The sequence below is a fragment of the Phyllobates terribilis genome, unplaced genomic scaffold, assembly GCF_046119375.1.
Source record: "Phyllobates terribilis strain yellow unplaced genomic scaffold, ASM4611937v1 Scaffold_4__5_contigs__length_816908805, whole genome shotgun sequence".
NCBI lineage: Eukaryota > Metazoa > Chordata > Amphibia > Anura > Dendrobatidae > Phyllobates > Phyllobates terribilis.
In genome coordinates, this window is record NW_027362764.1 from 141,635,690 (window position 1) to 141,662,209 (window position 26,520).

The following is a 26,520-nucleotide window of genomic DNA, read 5'->3' on the forward strand; positions in this document are numbered from 1 at the left end:
TGCAATGCCCCTTACAACAGCCATGCAGTACAGCATATTACAAACATAAGTCCCATTATTGGGGAGTGGGTCTCCCATAGTATTTGCTTATGCTTTCCCAGCAAAAGCTGCCAAAAATTAGGACGGAGCAACTTGCAATGACCCTTACAAGAGCCATGCAGTACAGCATATTACAAACATAAGTCCCATTATTGGGGAGTGGGTGTCCCATAGTATTTGCTTATGCCTTGCAAGCAAAAGCTGCCAAAAATTAGGACGGAGCAACTTGCAATGCCCCTTACAAGAGCCATGCAGTACAGCATATTACAAACATAAGTCCCATTATTGGGGAGTGGGTCTTCCATAGTATTTGCTTATGCTTTCCCAGCAAAAGCTGCCAAAAATTAGGACGGAGCAACTTGCAATGCCCCTTACAAGAGCCATGCAGTACAGCATATTACAAACATAAGTCCCATTATTGGGGAGTGGGTGTCCCATAGTATTTGCTTATGCCTTGCAAGCAAAAGCTGCCAAAAATTAGGACGGAGCAACTTGCAATGCCCCTTACAAGAGCCATGCAGTACAGCATATTACAAACATAAGTCCCATTATTGGGGAGTGGGTGTCCCATAGTATTTGCTTATGCTTTCCCAGCAAAAGCTGCCAAAAATTAGGATGGAGCAACTTGCAATGCCCCTTACAAGAGCCATGCAGTACAGCATATTACAAACATAAGTCCCATTATTGGGGAGTGGGTGTCCCATGGTATTTGCTTATGCTTTCCCAGCAAAAGCTGCCAAAAATTAGGACGGAGGAACTTGCAATGCTGGCACCCTGGTGGTATAGTGGTGGTGGAGGCTGAGGATAAGGAGAAGAAGATTAAACAGCCAAAACGAGGAAGCGTATACCCATGTGTGGGTGTGAAGCGGTGCATGTGAATACACCTCTCGAAATAACACAGTGGATTTGACTTTATGTTACTCTGCTGTCATTTGGTGGTGATGAGAAGTCTGGCCCAATCCAGCCATTGTTCATTTTGATAAGGGTCAGCTTGTCAGCATTGTCAGTTGACAGGCGAGTGTGCTTATCAGTTATAATTCCCCCAGCGGCACTAAAAACACGCTCCGATAGCACGCTAGCGGCAGGGCAGGCCAGGACCTCCAAGGCGTACAGAGCGAGTTCATTCCAAGTGTCCAGCTTGGATACCCAATAATTAAAAGGCACAGAGGAATCACGGAGGACGCTGGTACGGTCGGCAAGGTACTCCCTCACCATCTTTTGAAACTTTCCACTCCTTGTGAGAGTACCCCGCGCCTCAGGGCCTGTAAGCTGGGCGGGTGTCAGAAAACTGTCCCAGAACGTTGCCAGTGTTCCCCTGCCTCTGCTGGATTGGAGTTGCATCTCTCTCGCCTGTATGCCTTGGTTGGGCAACGAACTGTGACCTCTGCCGCTAGCGTGTTCAGATGGGAATTTTTTTAAGAGTTCTGCAGCAAGGGCCTTCTGGTATTGCCCCATTTTTGTAGACCTCTCCACCTCAGGAATAAGAGAGTGAAAGTTCTCCTTGTAGCTTGGGGTCTACAAGTGTCACCAACCAGTAATGACTGTCACCCAACATTTTGACAATGCGAGGGTCACGGTTAAGGCAGCGTAACATAAAGTCAGCCATGCGTGCCAGACTGGTAACGGGCAAGATTTCCGTGTCCTCACCAAGATGACGACTGACCATGCTCTCCTCCTCCTCCTCCTCTTCCTCCTCCCCCCTGTCCTCAGGCCACCCACGCTGAACCGACGGTATGACACTTGTACAGGTACTACCGTCTACAACGCATGATAGCAGCTCCTGTTCTTCCTCCTCCTCCTCCTCCTCCTCTCCCTCATTGTCCCCCAATGCACGTTGGGATGAGATGAGGCTTGGCTGTGTGTAATCGCCCGCTACGGCTTCTTGATCCATCTCATCATACTCTGGCTGCAATGCCTCCTCTTTAATTCTCTGCAGAGAGCGTTGCAAAAGACAGACAAGTGGGATGCTGACACTAATGATGGCGTCATCGCCACTCACCATCTTGGTGGCCTCCTCAAAGTTTGTCAGGATGGTACATATGTCAGACATGCAGGTCCACTCCTGAGGTCTTATGTGTGGAGTCTGACCTGAATATCGACGGCCTTGTTGCAGCTGGTACTCCACAACTGCTCTCTTCTGCTCACAAATCCTTTGCAACATGTGGAGGGTAGAGTTCCAACGTGTGGGGACATCACACACCAGTCGGTGTGCCGGAAGCTGCAAACGCTGCTGCAACACAACAAGGGCGGCGGAAGCTGTAGCCGACTTGTGAAAATGAGCTGACAGGCGGCGTACTTTCACGAGCAGATCTGGCAACTCGGGGTACGATTTAAGAAACTGCTGAACCACGAGGTTAAGCACATGAGCCAGGCATGGTACGTGTGTGATCTCACCTCGCGTCAGAGTCGCCACCAGGTTACGGCCATTGTCACACACGACCATGCCGGGATGTAGGTTCAGCAGTCTCAGCCACAGATCTGCGTGCTCTTTCACAGCTGTCCACAACTCACAAGCAGTGTGAGGTTTATCACCTAAGCTTATGAGTTTCAGCACAGCCTGTTGCCGCTTGGTGGAGGCAGTACTGCAATGCTTCCAGCTTGTAACTGATGTGGTGATATCTGAGATGGAGGCTGAACATGAGGAGGAGGAGGAGGAGGAGGATGCGCAGGAGCTGTACACTGTGGGGGCAACTCTGACTGACATAGGGCCCGCAATCCTCGGTGTGGGGAGGATGTGTTCCGTCCCAAGGTCCGACTGGGTCCCGGCTTCCACTATGTTTACCCAGTGTGCCGTCAGAGAGATGTACCGTCCCTGGCCACAAGCACTTGTCCACGTGTCCGTTGTCAGGTGGACTCTCCCAGTAACTGCGTTGTTGAGGGCACGGCAGATGCTTTGGGACACGTGCTTGTGTAGTGCGGGGATGGCACACCGGGCAAAATAGTGTCGGCTGGGGACCGAGTACCGAGGGACGGCCACCGCCATAAGATTGCGGAAGGATTCCGTCTCCACCAGCCTAAAAGGCAGCATTTCCAATGCAAGCAGTTGTGAAATGTGCGAATTTAGGACTGTGGCCTGTGGGGCGTTAGCTGCGAATTTCCGCTTTCGTTCAAAGGTCTGGGATATGGACAATTGAACGCTGCGGTGGGACGTGGACGTGGACGTTGATGCTGTTTCTTGAGAAACTGGCATAACAAGTGAAGACTGAGAGGAGGGGGCATCTTTACATGCAGTATGGACAGGGGATTGCCTTGCACACACAACAGGGGGTTCTATTGCACGCACAACAGTGGAAGAAGCAGTGATGACACCCGCTGACACTGGTCGTGGACCCTGGGTTTCGCCCCACAAAGTCGGGTGCTTTGCTGCCATGTGCCTGATCATGCTGGTGGTGGTCAGGCTGGTAGTTTTGTCACCCCTGCTGATGCTGGCTTGGCAGGTGAAACATATGGCCTTTTTGGGGTTATCAGCAGAGTCTTTAAAAAAATTCCAGACTCTGGAAGACCTACCGCTTGTACTGGCAACGTCCCTCGTGTTGGTGTTACGTGGAACGGTTGCCTGCCTTCTGTCTGCGGCCACCACACTGCTTCTTCCTGCCTGTTGGGGTACTCTGCCTCCCTCCCCCTGTGCTGCTGGCCTCACTCTGCATGTCCTCCTTCCACGTTGGGTCAGTTACTAGATCATCCTCCTCCTCTTCCACTTGCGTACCACGATCCTCCTCCTCACTTCCTGGCAATTGTGTCTCGTCATCGTCCACCTCTTGTGACAGATTGCCAACGTCGACTTCCTGTGGCCGTGGCTGTTCAAATATTTGGGCATCGCAACATGGGATCTCCTCTTCCACCACTTCAAGCGTATCAGGCAAGGGGCCCAAATATGGAAATGGACCAGTGAACAGCTCTTCAGAGTGTCCAAGTGTGGGATCACTTGCTGTCTGACGACACTCGGCATGGTGGGAGGAAGGAGCATCAGGGTGAGGAGGAGTATGCGGTCGAGACTCACGGCTACTAAGAGTTGACCGTGTGGAAGACAGACCGGAAGTGGTGGTGCCCAGGTAACTGGAAGTATTGTCTGCTATCCAATTAATAACCTGTTCACACTGATCAGTTCTCAATACTGGTGTTGTTCTGTGCTTCCCTAGTAATTCGGTCAAGAAGTGGGAGCGAGAAGATGTGGCTGTTGGTTGTGGCACATTTTCACCTTGGCCACGGCCCCGTCCTCTGCACGAACCATCACCAGAACGTCCACTTCCACGTCCCTTGCCACGCGCCTTGCCCATTGTAAATGAAGTAAAATAGCTTACACTTGCACTATCAATGGAAAAAGGGTAATAAAAAGTAGATTAGAACCGTGGAAGAGGAAAACCACAGTTATTGTTTACTGGGGTATACCACACTTTTTTAAATAGAGATATTTGCGGCTGAACAGTGAGCGACACACTCAAACTGCTTTTTTTTTAGATACCAAAGGCCCAAAACTGGATAGTACAGCGATTTGACCCGTGGAACTGCGAAACCACACTGGGATGTCGGGCCTACACAAGACTATTTTCAACAGATATATTTTTGTGTCACAACAGTCAGGAGACACTACTGTTTTTCTTTACGGAAAAAACTACCAAAACCTGAATAATAGAGATTTTTTACCATGGAACAGCAAAACCACAGTTATAATTTACTGGTGTATACCAGGCTTTTTAAAATATATATATATATTTGCGGCTGAACAGTGAGCGACACACTCAAACTGTTTTTTTTAGATACAAATGGCCCAAAAGTGGATAATACAGAGGTTTGTACCGTGGAACTGCAAAACCACACTTGTATTTCTTGGGCCTACACCAGACTATTTTCAACAGATATATTTTTGTCTGAAAAATCAGGGAGACACTATTTTTTTTTTTTTACAGCAAAAAATGCAAAAAGCAGGATAATAGAGATTTTTTACCGTGGAACAGCAAAAGCACACTTCTGTCTCTCTGGCCTACACCAGACTATTTTCAACAGATATATTTGTGTCTGAAAAATCAGGGAGACACTATTTTTTTTTTTGTTTTACAGCAAAAAATGCAAAAAGCAGGATAATAGAGATTTTTTACCGTGGAACAGCAAAAGCACACTTCTGTCTCTCTGGCCTACACCAGACTATTTTCAACAGATATATTTGTGTCTGAAAAATCAGGGAGACACTATTTTTTTTTTTTTTACAGCAAAAAATGCAAAAAGCAGGATAATAGAGATTTTTTACCGCGGAACAGCAAAAGCACACTTCTGTCTCTCTGGCCTACACCAGACTATTTTCAACAGATATATTTGTGTCTGAAAAATCAGGGAGACACTATTTTTTTTTTTTTTTTTACAGCAAAAAATGCAAAAAGCAGGATAATAGAGATTTTTTTACCGTGGAACAGCAAAAGCACACTTCTGTCTCTCTGGCCTACACCAGACTATTTTCAACAGATATATTTGTGTCTGAAAAATCAGGGAGAGACTATTTTTTTTTTTTTTTACAGCAAAAAATGCAAAAAGCAGGATAATAGAGATTTTTTACCGTGGAACAGCAAAAGCACACTTCTGTCTCTCTGGCCTACACCAGACTATTTTCAACAGATATAGAGAGGCACACTTTTTTTTGGGGGGGGGGGGGCACCAAAAGGTTAATAAGATGGGTATTTGTACATTGTGAAGGAGGAAAAAAAAAGAAGATTTAGATAAAAAAAAGGATTTCTCCTGGCCCCCGGGACCTGGAGCTAAGTCCAGCAATTTCAGCGACAGGAGCAGCACACAGGACTGTAATGCAGCGTTTGCTGGTATAACCACTGCGTCTCCTATACAGCCTGCCTGCCTGCCTGCCTGATATACCTGGGATGGATATTAGTCCTGAGAAGGACTGTTTGTTTGATCTGGCAGCCTTTACAGACCCTACACTAACTATTTTGCAGGATATATCTCTCCCTAAATCAGCAGCGCTGTCCCTACACTGTCTGATCCGGAGCGACTGTGTCCAAGATTGCGGCGCCCGGTTTTAAATACTCGAGGTGACGCTGTGCGGCCAGCCAATCACTGTAATGCCCACAAACAACATGGCTGCGGCATTACAGTGACTGGCTGGCAATCCCTGCATGTTCATTGGCTCTGTAAAGAGCGCCAAACATGCAGGGCGGAGACCCGAGCTCCCGCCCGAGTAACCCGGAAATGCTCGGTGCTCGCCGAACATCCCGAGTAGCGTGATGCTCGGGCGAGTACCGAGCAGTGTCGAGCATGTTCGCTCAACACTAGTCACCAACTATTACAAGAGGAGAGAGGACCCTGCCCGCGATGGCGCACAAACAATCTACAAGGGATGGGTGAGGGTACAGTAGGTCAGGGCACAGCTAGTCATTCAGCAGTATGCTGGAGCTAGGCTTACAGCAGATTATATGCTTGTCAGAAGAAGTGGGTCTTCTTTTTCAAGGTTTCCATGGTAGGCGACAGTCTGATTTGTTGGGGTACAGCGTTATCAGAGTAGGGAAGATGCACGGAACAAAACTGTTGAGAGCCTAAATCAAGTTAGGCTTCAAGGAGCTCACAACTGAGCAGATTGACCCCTGCACTGATTAACATGAAGGCAAAAGGCTTCTTTCTATTGACTGCAGGAGTGGGAGGAATCAGATGCTGTGGTCTTCTGGCTCTTCTCTGTCACGGTAAACCCGTGACACCTTGCAAGCTTCAACACAATGTTCACAAGTTAAACAGCAGCTGTGGTCAGTCTCCTAGACAACAAGCTAACTCCTTTATGATGATAGAGGACAACATCTACAAGTAGTTTGTATGTTCTCCCCGTGTTTGCAGGAATTTCCTCCAGGTTATCCGGTTACCTCTTCAGTAAAAAAGCAGCCATACAGTAGTGTTTACAGTTCAAAAAATTAGGGCCTGACACCACCATTTCCGTGGTCAACAGCTTGGAGATGGAGGAGTTCCACCTTAGCTTTGTCATGTGTGGGAGGAAAAAATCCTTTACGTGACCACAACTATGGGACCGAGAGCTGGCTGCGGTGCTGAAAGAGGGTGAAGTACGATGAAAACGACAAACTGCAAGACAGTGAGAGAGGTGCAGGCGGAGATGTTACAGTGGATTGAGAAACATGTGGTGTGCTCGCTAAAAAAAACACAGCAGGCATGTCCACTTCCGTAACAGCTGACGGGCTCTCACTCAGCCTGACTGGAGCAGGTAGAGAACCAGAAGATTCACAGTGGGAGACCTGCGTGCCAATACTTGGCACAGTAACAAAGGAGGAGGAAGAAGCAGCGGATACGGTTGATGGGGCAGCTGATGGCAGGGGCGTACATAGGAATCATGGGGCCCCATAGCAGAAATTCTAATTGGGCCCCCCCCCCCAAAAAAAAAAAAATTAAATAATTGTTGGGGGCACAGAAGAGCAGATCTCACAACTTTCCAGCCTGTGCATAGCAATTTTCTTCCTTGCTGAAGTCCTAGATTCCTCTTTCATTGCCCCATAAAAAGTGATGCCAACAAAAGTGTCCCCCCCCCTTAACACAGTATGATACCCCCATGGTGCATTCCTCCTCATTAGCCTCTACATGCACAGTGTAATGACCCTACTGTCAGGGCTGTGGAGTGGGAGTCGGTATAAAATGGACAGACTCCTAAAATATATAATAAACTAGATGGTTGTCCGATTCTAACGCATCGGGTATTCTAGAATATGCCCCATGCAGGATGTGACTCCCCCCCCCCCATATAATGCGCCATGCAGGATGTCACATCCCCCGTCCGTTATAATGCCCCATGCTGGATGTGACATCCCCCCCTCCCTTATAATACCCCATGCAGGATGTCACATCCCCCCCATAGTGCCCCATGCAGGATGTGACATCCCCCCCTCCCTTATAATGCCCCATGCAGGATGTCACATCCCCCCTATATAATACCCCATGCAGGATGTCACATCCCCCCCATAGTGCCCCATGGAGGATGTCACATCCCCCTTCCCTTATAATGGTCCCTCCACGATGTCACACTTCCCCACCCCACCTTTTAATGCCCTATGGCCCTATACAATAAAAAAAAAAAAAATCCAATACTCACCTCACTTGTCAGCTGCTCCTCTGGACTCCAGCATAGCCCGCATGTTCCCGCTGTGCGCTGTGACCGGTCAGGAGAGAGCGAGGTATAAAGACGTCACCGCGCCCTCTGACCTGACACGTCACACAGCAGCAGCGGAAGACACAGGAGCTGCTGCGCAGGCACGAGGAGGGGTAAGTATGACGTCGGGTGCTGGGATCCTGAGTGAGCGGTGGGGGGGGGGGAGAGGGGAGGGGAGAGGAGGAGAGGGGAGGGGTAAGTATGGCGCCGGGTGCCGGGGTCCTGAGTGAGCAGGGGAGGGACAGGAGGAGAGGGGAGGAGAGCAGGGGAGGAGAGGGGAGGAGAGGAGGGGAGGAGAGGGGAGGGGCGGCACTTTTACCGTCCGGAGATAAGCGGCCGTAGCCGCTGATCTCCCGATAGTAGCCGCATGGGGGTCAGCGGCGCCTCCGGTCGGGGGACGTATGCTGCAAGCAGCCGGCTTCATCTCCCGGCAGATCAGCCGCTATCGGCCGCCATCTTTTTGTGAAATGCCGCGTCTCTGATTGGCCGCGGCCGGACCAATCAGCGATGCGGGATTTCCTGTACAGACAGACAGACAGAAAGACAGACAGACAGATGGGATAAGACAATTATATAGATAGATTGGGTACAGTAGTTCAATGCAGTTTGTGGGGAATATTTTTTTCATAAGAATTTGGGAAAGTTATGAAATGTCCTATAAATGTCTGCCCTATTCCTGATCTAAGGGTCTAGACTTTTAGCTGAGATGAATCTGTGCTGCAGTAAATTTATCACTTACACATGAGCCATATATGAGGGAGTCGCAGTATAATGCACTCACCATGGTCCTCCACACAGTATAATGCACTCGCCATGGTCCTCAACACAGTATAATGCACTCGCCATGGTCCTCCACGCAGTATAATGCACTCGCCATGGTCCTCCACGCAGTATAATGCACTCGCCATGGTCCTCCACGCAGTATAATACACTCGCCATGGTCCTCCACGCAGTATAATGCACTCGCCATGGTCCTCCACACAGTATAATGCACTTGCCATGGTCCTCCACGCAGTATAATGCACACCCATGATCCTGCACGCAGTATAATGCACCCCCCATGGTCCTGCACACAGTATAATGAACTCCTCATGGTCCTCCACACAGTATAATGCAGTCCCTATGGTCCTCCATGTAACATACCTGGCGGCGTCCTTGCATAGTGGTCCATCTCCCACTGTGCAAGAGCGCGCACTTGATTTCCAGTCCAGACTGCCACTCTGGCTTCTTTCCATACTGTCTGCTTTGCTCTGCTCTGGCTGTTTAGGGCGATGCCCGCTGAACTTCCTGTTTCTTGTAGCTGCTGCAGACACACCCCTAATGCGTCCTCAGCCTATTGCTGTCTGTCACCTGGTATTTAAACCAGCTCCTCCGTGGAATCCAGGCCTGAGCATCTTGTTCTGTCAGTTGGCTTCTTGTCACTGATGTGCCAGGTCCTATATATCTTTCCTGCCTTGCGGTATCAGATCCCGTGTCTGAACTGTGTCCTGTCTGTGTACTCTAGCCAGCTGTCTGTCTGCGTTCCTGGAGGCTGTATTTCCAGGCCTGTCTGAACACGCTCCTAGCCTGTTCGTCTCGCCCTCTGGGGGCCGCATACCCAGACTCGCTCCTGTATTTGTTGCAGTACAGTTCCTGTCTGAACTGTCTCCTAGCTTCCTACCTGTTTTGTCTTTATGTCCATTTGTTCCCTTTTTCTGCAGTTTCTGAACCAGCACTTGGCTTTACCTAGGCTCGTTCCTGCATTTTGTTGCAGTAACTGTTCTTGTCTGAACTGTCTCCTAGCTTCTTACCTGTTTTGTCTTTATGTCCGTTTGCTCCCTTTTTCTGTAGAGTCTGAACCTGCACCTAACTTCTACTCGTTGTCATTGTACTTCCGTTTGTGAGTTGGAGTCCTTTCGCTACTTCTTTGCAAGTACCTTGTGTGTATCTGGTTCTGCCTTTCTTTTCCAGTCTGTTCCGTGTGAACAGAGCCCTGTCCCCTTTGCTTTGTCTTTTGTTTACCGCTTCGGCGATTTATCTCTGTCCTGTCTTACTTACCGCTTCGGCGGTTCCTGCCCGCTCAGCCTTATCCACCGCACTTGCGGTTTTGCTCTGCTCAGCCCTGTCCACCGCGTCTGCGGTTTTGCTCTGCTCGGTCTTGTCCACCGCGTCTGCGGTTTTGCTCTGCTCAGCCTTGTCCACCGCGTCTGTGGTTTTGCTCTCCTCAGCCTTGTCTACCGCGTCTGCGGTTTTGCTCTGCTCAGCCTTGTCTACCGCGTCTGCAGTTTCGCTCTGCTCAGCCTTGTCTACCGCGTCTGCAGTTTCGCTCTGCTCAGCCTTGTCTACCGCGTCTGCGGTTTCGCTCTGCTCTGCCTTGTCTACCGCATCTGTGATTTCGCTCTGCTCAGCCTTGTCTACCGCGTCTGCGGTTTTGCTCTGCTCAACCCTGTCCACCGCGTCTGTGGTTTTGCTCTGCTCAGCCTTGTCCACCGCGTCTGCGGTTTTGCTCTGCTCAGCCTTGTCCACCGCGTCTGTGATTTCGCTCTGCTCAGCCTTGTCTACCGCATCTGTGGTTTCGCTCTGCTCAGCCTTGTCTACCGCGTCTGCGGTTTCGCTCTGCTCAGCGTTATCTACCGTGTCTGCGGTTTTGTTCTGTTCAGCCTTGTCCACCGCGTCTGCGGTTTCGCTCTGCTCAGCCTTGTCTACCGCGTCTGTGGTTTCGCTCTGCTCAGCCTTGTCTACCGTGTCTTCGGTTTCGCTCTGCTCAGCCTTGTCTACCGCGTCTGCGGTTTCGCTCTGCTCAGCCTTGTCTACCGCGTCTGCGGTTTTGCTCTGCTGAGCCCTGTCCACCGCATCTGCGGTTTTGCTCTGCTCAGCCTTGTCCACCGCGTCTGCGGTTTTACTCTGCTCGGCCTTGTCTACCACACCTGCTGTTTCGCTTTGCTCTGCTTGATTACCGCATCTGCGGCTCTGAACCCGTCTCCCAGTCTGTACTGGACATTACCCAGCCTGCACTCTAGCCTGCCTGTTCCTGTATTCCACGGTGTGGGTCAACAGCCGTGTCCGGGGTCTGACCTGGTCCCTCTGCTCGGTTCCTCCCTGGTGCACTGGCGTCGTATGCCGTCATGCGACCTTGGTCGGATCGGGCAGATACTTAGTTACACCCTCCAGGCACTCTCCGGTTCATGGCACAGTGGAATCACTAATCACTCACACGCCAGTCAGTCCGGGCGTGTGCATTACACTCCACACAGTATAATGCAGTCCATATGGTCCTCCACACAGTATAATGCAGTCCCTATGGTCCTGCACGCAGTATAATGCAGTCCCTATGGTCCTGCACGCATTATAATGCACTCCCCATGGTCCTGCACACAGTATAATGCACTCCCCATGATCCTGGACACAGTATAATGCACTCCCCATGGTCCTCCACACAGTATAATGAACTCCCCATGGTCCTCCACACAGTATAATGCGCTCCGCATGGTCCTGTACACAGTATAATGAACTCCCCATGGTCCTACACACAGTATAATGAACTCCCCATGGTTCTGTATGCAGTATAATGCAGCCCCCATAGGGTAAAAGGCAGCCCCCACCATAGGGTAAAAGGCAGCCCCAGTCCTCCAGTACTATCAGTACTCACTGATTTACAAAAATAAATAAATAAATGCTTACTTACCGCTCCTCGTTCCCTGCTGCTTCAGGCTCTGCAGCGCGTCTCTGTCATCACCTCAGCAGCTGCCAGCTCCAGTGTCTGACACAGCGTGGAGCGTCATCACCCCACTGCGTCAGAAGCAGAGGAGTAATGAGGGAGATGGAGTGTCACATGACGTTCCCTCATCCATCATTGCTTTCAACCAGGGTCGGCTCCAGGTTTTCATGGGCCCCGGGCGAAAGAGTCTCAGTGGCCCCTTTAATACATACAGCATTCATGATGCACAGATACGGCGGAGAAATGTAGGTATACAACACAGGGCCCAGCCTGCCACCTCATCCTTCACATATGCAAACATGCACACACACAGCACGCAGACATGCACACACACAGTACACAGACATGCTCGTACACACACAGTACGCACACATGCACACAGTACGCAGACATGCACACACAGTACGCAGACATGCTCGTACACGGTACACAGACATGCACACATACATATGCAGGCAAGCACATACACAGATACATACATATTTGAACACATTCTTAAAAACACATAAAACAGACATAAATATATATATATATATACACAGTCAAACACACTGACATACACACAATACACGTTAGAAATATATTTAATATGGGGACTGGGGAATCTGGTGGCAAGCCTCACTTACCTGCCCCTTGTCCTGTGTCCGGTCCAGCAGGGCAGGGCCGCCGGCATGTTTGATGGCCATCACAGGCTCTGGACCATCAGAGGGGCCCACTCGCCGTTGGGGACCAGACCGCTCCCCCAGCATGTCCACAGAGATGACCTCCGGCAGTGTTTGATTGCCGGCACTTAATCGGGGCCCCCCTCCTACACCCTGTGCTCCGCCGGTGCTGCTTAATTGCCGCCACTTCATCAGGGCCCCCCCTCGGGGCCTCCCTTCATCAACAAGCCCCACGGGGCCTCCCTTTATCAAGGAGCCCCACGGGGCCTCCCTTCATCGGGGACCCCATGGGGTCTCTCTTCAACAGGGACCCCCTCGGTGCCTCCCTTCAACAGGGACCCTCTTGGGGCCCCCCTTAAACAGGGCCCCCCCTCCATCGGGGCCTCCCTTAAACAGGGCTCCCCCCTCCATCGGGGCCTCCCTTAAACAGGGCCCCCCCTCCATCGGGGCCTCCCTTAAACAGGGCCACCCCCTCCATCGGGGCCCCCCTCCTGCACCCCCCGCTCCGCTATTTGATTGCCGCCACCCGCAGACACTGATTTCAGACATGGCCGCGCGCAGTGCACTGTGCGGCTGTGTCTGCTAGTAATGACGCGGCAGGGGCGACACAAGCACAATTAAAGGCGTTGTGTCGCCCCTGCCGTCATTACTACAAGAAACAGCTGCACAGCGCATGGCAATGTCTGAACACAGTGGCGGTGGGCGGCGGCGGCAATCAAACAATGGAGCGGGGGTTGCAGAAGGGGTGCGACTGCTATCGGGCCCCCTCGGCTCACGGGCCCCATAGTAGTCGCGTGGCCTGCCGCCATTGGCGGTACGCCACTGGCTGATGGTTGTCAAGGTCTGCTGGTCCGCATTTTATTGAAGTGTGATTTCCAAAGTAACACATGTTGATTGCGCATATGACGGTTCATGCATGTAGTCGTCAAATTATTGCACTTTTTCCCTCTACTGAGTTTTTTATTGCAAAGTGTACAGATAATGTGAGTTGGTTCATCCTTTGAGGTCTCAAAAAAGGCCCAGGCTAGGCAACCCTTGCCACCCCTGTGAGCTGCAGAACCGCGACCACTGCTGATCAATGCCACGGTTGTCGCTAAGGATGCAGTGCGCCTCGTGCTTGCATCACTCTGTGTCTGCGCCACAGGACGCAATGTAACCTCCTCGTCTTCCTCCTCCACCTCCTCAGATGAGCTATTAAGCTGCTTGACTCTGAATTCCAACCAAGTAGGATCTTCAACCTCGTCATCATCCAATATGTTATCGCATTCCTCGCCCTCAGAGTAACCCTTCTCCTCTTGTTGCCCTGACAGCACAGTACAGTCCACATGAGCCTCAGGTATCTGAGTCTCATCAGGATCACCTCCCTCCCCGTTGGTTAAGGACTGGTGACAAGGGTCAGGAACCTGCTTGGATCCTACTCCGTCCTGCCCCGAATCCAACTTAAAAAAATTTTGGACATCGGTGCAGATGCTTTCCTCCTCTTCTTGACTCTGAATGTTTAGAGTACACTTCTGATGCCCATGGTAAAGAATGGGTGAACAGTTCTACAGACTCGCCCATCTGTGGTTCGCTACAGTCAGTTGAACACTTGGACAGTTGTGACACGGGGGAAGCAAGGGTAATTGGGGTGCCACCTCCGTGGACTGTACTGTGTGTGATGTTGAGGTGGAGGAAGAAGAGGAGAGGCCACTTGAAGCAACGTGTTACGCGTCGGGGTGGTGGAACCTCTGTGCTTTGGTGCAAGGAGGGACCAGAGGGGCGTGACTAAGTGCCTACTCGGCCAGACCCAGTTCACACGGCGGCTTAGTTGACTCCGTGAACCAGGGAGGGACCGGGTAGGTGAACCAGGTGCCCCTCTGGGACCGACCTTGTGTGAGAGCCGGCGACTCCCACGGGTCAGATGACAGGAACTGACCGGTACAGCAGATGAGCACGGCAGGCAGGCTGGCGGGTGGTCCAGGTAGATAAGTAGGTAGGTATGGCTGATAGCCAGAAAGGCGCTCCGGGTAGTCAAGTAGGTGGACACGATAGGTTACTTGGCAGGTGCTCCAGGTAGACAGGCTGGCGGACATGGCAGGTAACTGGTAGACTGGCGGGCAGAACTATTAGACAGACTGGCTGGCTGGACTGTAGACAGACTGGCGGGCTGGACAGACAGGCAACAGGACCTGAGGGCTGAAGCAAGTGTTAGCATACGGAACAACCTTGCACAGGCACCTCCATTTTGAAGGAGGTGCCTTATAAAGGGGAAGTCCTCCGGCCATTGGCCGGGGACTCTTTAGGACGGTAGGCGCGGCCCCTTTAAGAGTGAGGGAGCGCGTGCCCTAAACACATTGCCCGGGAAGCTAGGCGCAGTGCGCGCCACAGCAGCAGCAGGACGGGAGCAGGAAGACGCTGGACCGGGACCACGGCGGTGAGGGGAATGGCGTCTCTGCCCGGCAGGAGGCAGAGACGCCGATGCTACACAGCGCTTGCCATCCACTTGAGCACCTGCTCTTTCTGGCCCTAATCAACAAGGCATATCACTGTGCGGCTGCAAAACAAACGGAGTAGAGTAACAGAAGTTGTCAGTTGTCTTTGGATAGGACGTGACGGTGTTGGATCACTAGTGCTTTCACTAACATTACCACCTACTCCACGTATACCTTGAACACCAAGCATATTCCCCCTTCCATCACGACCTCTCTTTTTCCCACTCATGTTGCTCTAATAGTGAGGTAGGAGCACACTATTAGCAAAACAAAATTAGAATTTTTTTCTCTGCAACAGTGCTGCACACAACTGAATTTCAGCAACACTAAATGACTATGTGAGATATGGCTTGCTGTATAATGTTACTAACCGAACAAAGTATTTTTTTTTACTGTCGATGATGCCTGTATAACATAGGAGATATTCTCCAAACTATTTCAAACTGAGATGTCCCTGCTGTATAACGTTAGGAACCAAAGTATTTTTTTTAATGTGGATGACGCCTGTATAACATAGGAGATATTCTCCAAACTATTTCAAACTCAGATCTAGCCTGCCGTATAACGTTAGGAAGAGCAAAAAATGATTTTTTGACTCTGCACAAGCTCTGAATACATCTGAATTTCACCACCACTAAAAGGACAAGGTGGCTTATAGCAGAGTGTAACACGTTTGAGACAGAAAAAAATAATTTTTGCCTAGTGTAAAGATCTGAGGTTGTGGGTTGTAAGTAATCACCTTCCTTCAATCCTTCCACACAACTCTGACTAAAAAATGTCTCTCCTCTACTTCCCTGGGGTCAGCCCCCTCCCAGCTCAGAAGTGCTGACACCCTTCCCCTTAAGCATTTACTTTTGACTAAAACAATGAAGAATATTCTAGAAGATTTCATCTGAGACTGTCTGTAAGACCCCCTATGGTGACGGCTCCACTGTGACTCAATCTACACTCACCTAATGAGATCATTGGCTGTTGAAACAATGGACTCCTGAGATAAAGATGAGATTAGTGGAATGCTGGACATTTTACAAGTGAATCTTACATACTGACAAGTAAGCAGAACTATATAAAACATAACAAGTAAATCACTAATAAAACACAATAATAATAATGACAAAAATGGTGGTCCGTTGCTGGAAAAGTATCATAGTCTTTAGTAAGTGGGCAGCTCCTCACAGCAGAAAAAAAATACATTTTTTTACTTTGAAAACAGCTGAGGTTCACCGCCACTAACATAGTAGGTGGCTTTTAGCAGACTGCAATCATTCATTGCAGCCAAAAAGGTATGACTTTCTGATGTGGAACTGTGACCGCGCTTACAGATTTGCAGACTGCAATAAAGCTAACGCCACCTGCTGTCTACACCAAAACCAGGGTATCCAACATTATTAACCAGGCACCACTAAAATCTTAATAACTATCAGCCGATCTTTGCCTGCACTAGCGCTGTGTTTTGTACCAAGTGCATATTGGGGCTATCAACATAAGCACTTCTGACTACGGGATCAGATTTGTACTCCTTTCCATATGCACACAGTAATTCCAACATTTACGTTCTACCAGTAGGTATATCTAGGTCTCATATTCACCGTATCTGCACTGACGCGACCACCTATTCATAATCCATGTGTCCGCTCTATTTAGGTAATTAAAAGGACCATACCACCTCACTTACTCCTTTTGCACCAACCTCCTACTCAGTCTCAGGAGGTCCAGGGACCTTGCCCTGTTTGTCAGGTATGGTCACTTATAACCATCAGTTTTTCACCACTTATTGCTGATCCTATTCCTGTGTTCCTTCTTCTAGTTTTTTCTCGTTGGATCCTCAATGTCCTACGAGACTGTTTAAACGCACGGAACACCTAGACTCATTCAGGTATAAACACGGAATCCCGATCCAACCTTTCTGTAAAACAACCCAGAACCTAACCCAATTTCCTCTTTTTTCTTTTAAGGTGTATCACCACCTCAAACTAAATTGACCTTTATGTGACCTATCTACCAACCGCTTCCAATACGAATTTGATCCTAAACAGGACTCCCTGCAATCAGGACCATCGTCCACATCCCCTTTTGTATTGATTTTAAGAATTTTAATGTATGTCATTCTATTTTAATAAAATATACCTTTTACCCTACCACTTCTCACTACTTCTTGCAATCTCCTAGTCCAGCGCAAATCATCTCATTGGCTTTTAGCAGACTGTATCACGTTTGCCACACAAAAAAATCTTTGGTGGACTGTGGTTAGCAACAGAAAAAATCTTTTTTTTTTACTCTGAAAACAGCTGAAGTTCACCGCCACTAACGTAGTAGCGGACGTATAGCAGAGTGTATGACGTTTGCCACACAAAAAAATCTTTTGTGGACTCTGCCTAGCAAGAAACTGTGCATACAGCTGAAGTTCACGCACCAAAAAATTACAAACTGGGCTAACACAGCTTGCACTTCCATTAGCAAATGAAAAAAAAAGGTTTTTGTGCTCTGCACTGACAAGCTCTGCAGATAGTTGAATTTCAACCCCACAAAATCAAGAAGTGGCCTACAAGGGCTTGCTTGCTTTATCATATTGGAAGTGCAAAAACAGATTGAAGGTATACCCCTGCATGGAGCACAGACTGTACAACCGGTGCACAGCACTGTTCTATGCCATAGGCCCTGCTCTTTCTGTCAGAATCTCAGTAATTGCACAAAACAAAAAAAGTGCTGCAAGGTCAATTGAACAGGTACCCAGCACAGGACTAATCTACACTATCTGACTTCCATAGAAGCGCCCATCTATCTAGCTAATATCTCTCATTACACAGGAGCTGGGTGCAGGAGCAGCGTCTAACACAAGTGACATGCATAAAATGGCGCTGAGGTAACATGGCCGGTTTTTATATGCAGAAGATGTGATTTCAACAGCCAATTGCAGAAGCACTTGTGTCTGGGACACTGTGGATGCTTCCTTCACTCTGATTGGCTAGCTCCTGACTTAAAGTTACCGCCAACAGGAAAAAAAAAAACACAATGTGCCACAGATCTGACCTGTTCTGAACTATCATTCATCTATCACGTCTTCCCGCTGTTTATACACAAGCACTATGCTAGCAAAACTGTTAAAAGCACTGTACTTGCCCCACAATCACGTAACCACGTAAATTCGCCGAACGTTACCAATTTTCGTGAATTTAACAAATTTTGCTCACTTTTTCAATTACGAATCAGAATGTGCCACATTCGTGTCGAACTTAAGTTTGGAGATCGGAGTTCGAGCATATTCACTCATCACTACTCTTGAGCGGGGGAGAAAGGTGGACTCTTTAGACATAGTTCTGGTGTCAAAGACCATAACTATAGAAAATTCTAAAGGAAACCCAATTTTATTAGGATACTGTATTTATTGCAGTCTTGTTATCTGTTCATTATAATTAATAAACAATATTTTCCCTTATATCCTGGACCATTTTGTACACCGCAGGATAATGTGTTTTAACATTCACTGCTGTATATTTGCAGCTCTGTGATCATGCAAACGTAGCAGGTGTTCACACTGTCACCTACATGGGGAGGGGAAGAGGATTGTAATGGACAATCATAAACCAAGAGAAAATAACCTTGGCTGGAGAAAACCCAAACTGTCATGCCACTCCATTTAACATGAAATATCTATACTAGAGCAGCTTTTTGTCATGAAACTTTGTGTTAATAAATTGACAGCTGGGCATTTGCCACGTTAAAAAACATGGGTCTCTCCACACTCTGACGATGCCAACCTAGTACTGAGAGTTTTGTAGCTTTTAAAGACCCTCCATATTGACCCTTCCTTATTCACAAATTTCCTAGACCAATAACAGAAGAAAGCTGTAGAATTGTTCTTTCATAGAAAAATATTTAGACAGTTTTAGTTTTAATTCGCGCTTAGGTAGTGAGACGGACTCAAGATTTGAGATAAAAGAAGGTTATTCTTTAATTAGGGTTATAAAATGTTATAAAATGTTTTTTGGTTCTTAATAAAAATATTTCTTTCTTATAAAATACAAAAAAACACAATTTACAAATCTCAAATAGAGTGCATATACTGTAAAAAGGAGAGTACATATAAAAGGATATATAGGTTCTGGTCTTGATAGGAGAGGGTCATTGATTTGTTTGGCTCAGAGGTGGAGGACCTGTAGAGAGAAGGTTAGGTTGTTTAGGTTTTCATTTGGAGAGTACTTGTCTATGGGGATGAGGAATTAGTTCTTAGGTACCTGATGTGATGAAATCGATAGGTTATTTGAATGTAGACGGAGTGTTTTGTCCCTGGGTTCCTGGAGTTGGGCTCTGTAATAGAGTGCAGAGGTTAGTATCTCACGTGGCTTTGGGGGTTCTGGTAAATAGTGGTAAATTCAATACCTGTATGGATTGGTATTGGGTGTATTGATGAGGTCCCGGTCCTAGGTTGCTTGGTTGGTGGTAGAGGGCCTTGCTGCTCGGGGACCTTGCTTCAAAAGTGTTTTTGTTCCTTTAAAGGATAGTATAATAGATGAGGTGAGGAGCTAGGTATTCAGATTGAAGGATTAAAGCATATGGGACAGGTTGTTTTACCTGTGGCGTGCTCGGGTAGAGGCTAGGTTATTTGGTTATTGTCATGGAAAGTCAGGTATCTTTGTTAGCCGAAGTGTCCCAGGGGTCTCGGATACTCTTCAGGGGTACCTGTTAGTTGAAGTATATGATATGGCTTTGGATCAAGTCGTGATCCTAGGAGGAACTGGTGGTGTTATATAATAAAGGGGTAGTGGTACCTGAGAGTAGTCTGGTAGAGGATTTCTGTGGCACAAGTTAGTGTGCTATAGGGTCTTGTGGTCTTTATTATGGGTACTTGGCAGTGGTGCCTGGTAGGTGGAAATCAGGGAGGCAGGTGGCGGAGCCCAGAGCGTACTGGCGGCCGCACCTGGTATAGCGATGCCTGGTAGGTGGAGATCAAGGAGGCAGGTAGCGGAGCCCAGAGAGCACTGGCAACCGCACCTGGTATAGTGGTGCAGAGTCTGGATATTTATCACCGTCCTACGGGTAAGTATAACTGCTGGTCGGTAGGAGGTCTGGCTGTGGTGCCTCGTGGAAGGCAGCACAGCGCTCGGTGTACTTACAGTTTGTAATGTTGTCAGGTGGGTCCTGCTGAGAGCCGTCGCCCCAGAGTGTACTTACAGTCCTGAGAGGCGAGCGGGTTATTCCTGTGGCCGGAGCGAGAGCGGAGTCTCGGCCGGTGACTGCCGCTGGCTCGCGTAGTTCCGGGTAGGGGCAGGAGTAAGTTCGCGCTTCCTGCAGAAAGCGCGCGAGGACCTGTGTGACGTGACAGCACGTGACACACGAGGTACGGAGGCCTGTTTGCGCCTGCTAAGCTGAGATAGGACAATTTCCAATGCGTTTCGAAAGCTTCTGCTTTCTTCTTCAGGGATGGTCCTATCCAGCTGTATGGTGCCTTTATATACCCTATGGGAGTATGGTCCTACAATGTGCCTGTCAATCATTCATGTACCTGTCAGTCATTAAAAGCGAACAGCTCAATTTCACTGTTGAGCCCTCTTGGTTTGAGGGAATTTAATTTGAAAATCCACTTGTTCTCTATTTTGGACATTGTTTTAATAAAGTCACCTGATCTCCAATGTATTGGTACAGTTCGAATACCTGTGACCTGGATCCCATGGATGGATCCGTTATGTTTCTCCAGGAAGTGTTTGGAGAGCGAGTGTCCCATGTATTTGTGTTTGATGTCCCGTAAGTGTTCGTTTATTCTGACATTCATGGGCCGTTTTGTTCTCCTCACGTACATTTTTTTGCATGGACATATCAGGCTATAGATCACTCCTGTGGTCGTGCATGTTATAAAGTCCATAATGGGGTATGTCTCATGTCCGTGGCTGACCGTACTTGTTTACATGTGGTTATTGTTTTGCACATTTTACATTTTTTGCATGGGAAGAACCCCTTAATTTTCTGATTGAAGTGGGTATGCAATTGGTTATTTGGTTGGAAGTTTTTTGTGGTAGGGGCTATGATATTCCCTAGATTTCGTGCCTTTTTGTATATAAAATTTGGTTTATCAGTCATCTGCTCCCCAATTATTTTATCGTCCTTAAGTATGTGCCAATGTTTCTCAACAATTTTTCTGAAGAGGTAAATATTTGAGCAGTATGGAGTGATGATCGGGATGTTCAGGTGATATTTTTCATGCGAGGAATTTTTGTTGTTAGCGGATATACTCAGGAGGTTTTCTCGTGGTATTCTTGCTACATTGTTCACCGTATCGCTAAGGAATTGTGCGTTGTACCCTTTTTCTAGGAACTTTTTGGTGAGTTAGTCAACTTCCTTTTCAAAGTCGGGGTCCTTTTAGCAGTTCCCGTGTAGTCGTATGTATTGGCTACAGGGTACGTTAAGTAGCCAGTTTGGGAGGTGACAACTGTCCAGTGGGATGTACCCGTTAGCGTCTGTGGGTTTGCAGTACATACGGGTCCGAATCTGGTTATCCTCGATATAGATATTGAGGTCCAAGAAATTGACTGCTTGGGTGCTAGTAGTGGACCTCAGTATCTATATCGAGGATAACCAGATTCGGACCCGTACGTACTGCAAACCCACAGATGCTAATGGGTACATCCCACTGGACACTTGTCACCTCCCAAACTGGCTACTTAACGTACCCCGTAGCCAATACATACGACTACACAGGAACCGCTCAAAGGACCCCGACTTTGAGAAGGAAGCTGACTAACTCACCAAAAAGTTCCTAGAAAAAGGGTACAACGCACAATTCCTTAGCGATACGGTGAACAATGTAGCAAGAGTACCACAAGAAAACCTCCTGAGTATATCCGCTAACAACAAAAAATCCTTGCATGAAAAATATCACCTGAACATCCCGATCATCACTCCATACTGCTCAAATACTTACCTCCTCAGAAAAATTGTTGAGAAACATTGGCACATACTTAAGGACGATAAAATAATTGGGGAGCAGATGACTGATAAACCAAATTTTATATACAAAAAAGCACGAAATCTAGGGAATATCATAGCCCCTACCACAAAAAACTTCCAACCAAATAACCAATTGCATACCCACTTCAATCAGAAAATTAAGGGGTTCTTCCCATGCAAAAAATGTAAAATGTGCAAAACAATAACCACATGTAAACAAAGTACGGTCAGCCACGGACATGAGACATACCCCATTATGGACTTTATAACATGCACGACCACAGGAGTGATCTATAGCTTGATATGTCCATGCAAAAAAATGTACGTGGGGAGAACAAAACGGCCCATGAATGTCAGAATAAACGAACACTTACGGGACATCAAACACAAATACACGGGACACTCGCTCTCCAATCACTTCCTGGAGAAACATAACGGATCCATCCATGGGATCCAGGTCACAGGTATTCGAACTGTACCAATATATTGGAGATCAGGTGACTTTATTAAAACAATGTCCAAAATAGAGAGCAAGTGGATTTTCAAATTAAATACCCTCAAACCAAGAGGGCTCAACAGTGAAATTGAGCCGTTCGGTTTTAATGACTGACAGGTACATGAATGATTGACGGGCACATTGTAGGACCATACCCCCATAGTGTATATAAAGGCACCATACAGCTGGATAGGACCATCCCTGAAGAAGAAAGCAGAAGCTTTCGAAACGCGTTGGAAATTGTCCTATCTCAGCTTAGCAGGCGCAAACTGGCCTCCGTACCTCGTGTGTCACGTGCTGTCACGTCACACAGGTCCTTGCGCGCTTTCTGCAGGAAGCGCGAACTTACTCCTGCCCCTACCCGGAACTACGCGAGCCAGCAGCAGTCACCGGCCGGTACTCCACTCTCGCTCCGGCCACAGGAATAACCCGCTCGCCTCTCAGGACTGTAAGTACACTCTGGGGCGACGGCTCTCAGCAGGACCCACCTGACAACACTACAGACTGTAAGTACACCGAGCGCTGTGCTGCCCTCCACGAGGCACCACAGCCAGACCTCCTACCGACCAGCAGTTATACTTACCCGTAGGACGGTGATAAATATCCAGACTCTGCACCACTATACCAGGTGCGGTTGCCAGTGCTCTCTGGGCTCCGCTACCTGCCTCCTTGATCTCCACCTACCAGGCACCGCTATACCAGGTGCGGCCGCCAGTACGCTCTGGGCTCCGCCACCTGCCTCCCTGATCTCCACCTACCAGGCACCACTGCCAGTACCCATAATAAAGACCACAAGACCCTATAGCACACTAACTTGTCCAACAGAAATCCTCTACCAGACTACTCTCAGGTACCACTACCCCTTTTTTATATAACACCACCAGTTCCTCCTAGGATCACGACTTGATCCAAAGCCATATCATATACTTCAACTAACAGGTACCCCTGAAGAGTATCCGAGACCCCTGGGACACTTCGGCTAACAAAGATATTAGACTTTCCATGACAATAACCAAATAACCTAGCCTCTACCCGAGCACGCCACAGGTAAAACAACCTGTCCCATATGCTTTACTCCTTCAACCTGAATACCTAGCTCCTCACCTTATCTATTATACTATCCTTTAAAGGAACAAAAACACCATTGAAGCAAGGTCCCCGAGCAGCAAGGCCCTCTACCACCAACCAAGCAACCTAGGACCGGGACCTCATCAATACACCCAATACCAATCCATACAGGTATTGAATTTACCACTATTTACCAGAACCCCCAAAGCCACGTGAGATACTAACCTCTGCACTCTATTACAGAGCCCAACTCCAGGAACCCAGGGACAAAACACTCCGTCTACATTCAAATAACCTATCGATTTCATCACATCAGGTACCTAAAAACTAATTCCTCATCCCGATAGACAAGTACTCTCCAAATGAAAACCTAAACAACCTAACCTTCTCTCTACAGGTCCTCCACCTCTGAGCCAAACAAATCAACGACCCTCTCCTATCAAGACCAGAACCTATATATCCTTTTATATGTACTCTTCTTTTTATATGCACTCTATTTGAGATTTGTAAATTGTGGTTTTGTATTTTATAAGAAAGAAATATTTTTATTAAGAACCAAAAAACATTTTATAACATTTTATAACCCTAATTAAAGAATAACCTTCTTTTATCTCAGATCTTGAGTCCGTCTCACTACCTAAGCGCGAATTAAAACTAAAACTGTCTGAACTTTTGTCATACCTACCCACTGACACGTAGTGGTTCTGTGTCTATTAATTCGCAGCTGGTAGTGATCAGCCTACCAGCGCCTCCTTTATTCAATATCAGAAAAATATTTAGATTTGAGAGTCCTCAGTGGTTGATACCTTTTAATGGCTAACTGAAGAGATGGTAACAAATTGCAAGCTTTTGAGACTACTCAGGTCTCTTCATCAGGCATAGTAAGGACCACTGAGGACTCTCACATCTAAATATTTTTCTATCTACTTGCTAACACGGTACAAGAATATATATTTTCTTTCATAGAGAATACATTACATGCCTGTTTGACAGGATATCCCTGCAGGTGTCACGGCTGTCTAACAGCCCTGACACTTGTAGCCACGGTGACTGTAACAAAAATGCCGAGCACGCCGCAAATACTCAGCGAGCACCCGAGTATGATCGCCGAAAGGGTTAATGATACATACTCGCTCATCACTACGCACAATTGCATTCTGCTATCTCCATCATTTCTGTAGTAATCACTGTTTCCACTCGTCTTTGGATTATGATGTGAATCTGCATTGTCATCATTAGATTTGTACCGACATGCAGATTCCACCTGTTGTGTAGTAACAATTAGATTGCTCTTACCCCAGAATTCAGGTCTCTTCTTCTTCTCTTTGCAGACATCCTGTCGCCTGCACTTTTCTTACAGTCTGTTGGCTTTAAGGAGTCAGGCAGGGGAAGGAGGAGGAGGAGGAGGAGGAGGAGTGAAACCAGGTCCTGTGTATGAGCTTGGACTGCTGTTTGATATGACAAAGCTTTTTTTCTGGAATAGATAAGGGGCCACACCCATCTCCACCTGTTTCATCACAAGGATCCAAAATGCGGCTGTTGCTGTATACAAATGACTATATCACAATATTGGGATCTGAATTTATGTGGCAGTGTACAGTATTTTGCTAACATTTTAAAATATTTATTAGTATGTAGCAGAATTAGAACAGGTTAATGTGGATTAGAAATGTTTGAAACGTCGGCATCCTGTACCTTGAAGCAGATTTTTAGTAGAGATGAGCGAATGTTTCAATATAGTCGTTTCGGATCACGATAGTTGAATTTGCAATATTATCGCCGATTAAGTCGTTGCAGAATAGTCAAACATCTGTGGCGCTTTACATGTGAAAAAGGGTCACCGACTGGTAGAAGAGGAGAGAGGACCCTGCCCGGAGGGCGCACAAACAGTCTACAAGGGATGGGTGAGGATACAGTTGGTCAGGGTACCATGGGCATCGCTAGCATCAAAGATTCGGGGCCCCAGTCCTGAATCTTTTGCCCAGAGCCCCGGATCTCCTGCCAGACTGCAGTGGGGGCGACAGTGAGTCAAGTTACTTTGCCTGTGCACTGAATGCTGCCGCCCCCACTGCCGTGATCCCGCCTGTGATTACTTCGCTGTGTAGAGGAGCCCGGCTGCCTGTAGACAGGAGGACATGTGCCCTACAGTGCAGCCTCCTTCCTCACTGAGTAAAGTTGCCTCTAGTTTTGGCTCAGGAGAGGATGGGCTGCAGTCACAGAAAGGGGGAGAGCAGAGAGAACACTGCAGGGTGAGAAAGGAGGCTGTGATCTGCCCAGTGTGTGATATAGGAGGTGAGAGAGCGAGTGTGTATATCTTTGTATATATATGAATGCGTATATATATATATATATTAATGTCTATGCATGTATATCATTGAGTGTGTATATGAATGTGTGAGTATATGAGTGTGTATAATATTGTGTGTATCTGTGAGTGTATGTGTATATGTGAGTGTGTGTCTGTGTATCTAGCAGTGTGTTTATATCATTGTGTGATGTGTGTGTGTTTCTATGTGTGAGTGTGTGGATTTATGGTAGGATGTAATAGGCAGAAAAACATGTAATATGTGTAAACACCAGTCCTTAACAACCACCGATACGTCTTATTACAGCGGTCATTAAGAGACCTTAATTCTCAGTGCTGCTTTCTCACAGCGCCGATGATTAAGTGTAGCGCGCCCCCAGTGGGTGAAAATCCCATGGTGAAAGCTGTATATGGACAGCTGACACCATGGTGCAATCTCCTAAATGTTGCTGTTAATCGCGACAGCGACATCTAAGTGATTAAAACATCTCCTTTAACACCATCATTCCTCTGCAATCTTATTCGCGGGTGCTAATCGTTGCCATGGTACCACAAGGTCATCTGATGACCCCAGGGTACAGTGGCCTGTTAGACCCAGCTATAAGCCAGTTTTAACAGGCTGAATCAGTATAGAATTGACAGGTCTCAGGTAGTATTGAGCGAGCACTAAAATGCTCGGGTGCTCGAAGCTCGGGCC

General features: G+C 47.8%; 1 protein-coding gene across 1 annotated transcript in view; it reads right to left on the reverse strand.

Annotated features, from left to right (window-relative positions):
- The window catches only part of LOC141265126 (ATP-binding cassette sub-family B member 5-like), a 762,083-nt gene extending 737,155 nt beyond the window's left edge, over nt 1–24,928 (reverse strand). Inside the window, exon 1 of the mRNA XM_073677803.1 lies at nt 24,815–24,928. Coding sequence (XP_073533904.1) covers nt 24,815–24,853 — 39 coding nt within the window. The 5' untranslated portion in view covers nt 24,854–24,928. The remainder of the gene's footprint in view (nt 1–24,814) is intronic.
- Between the last annotated feature and the right edge of the window lie 1,592 nt (nt 24,929–26,520).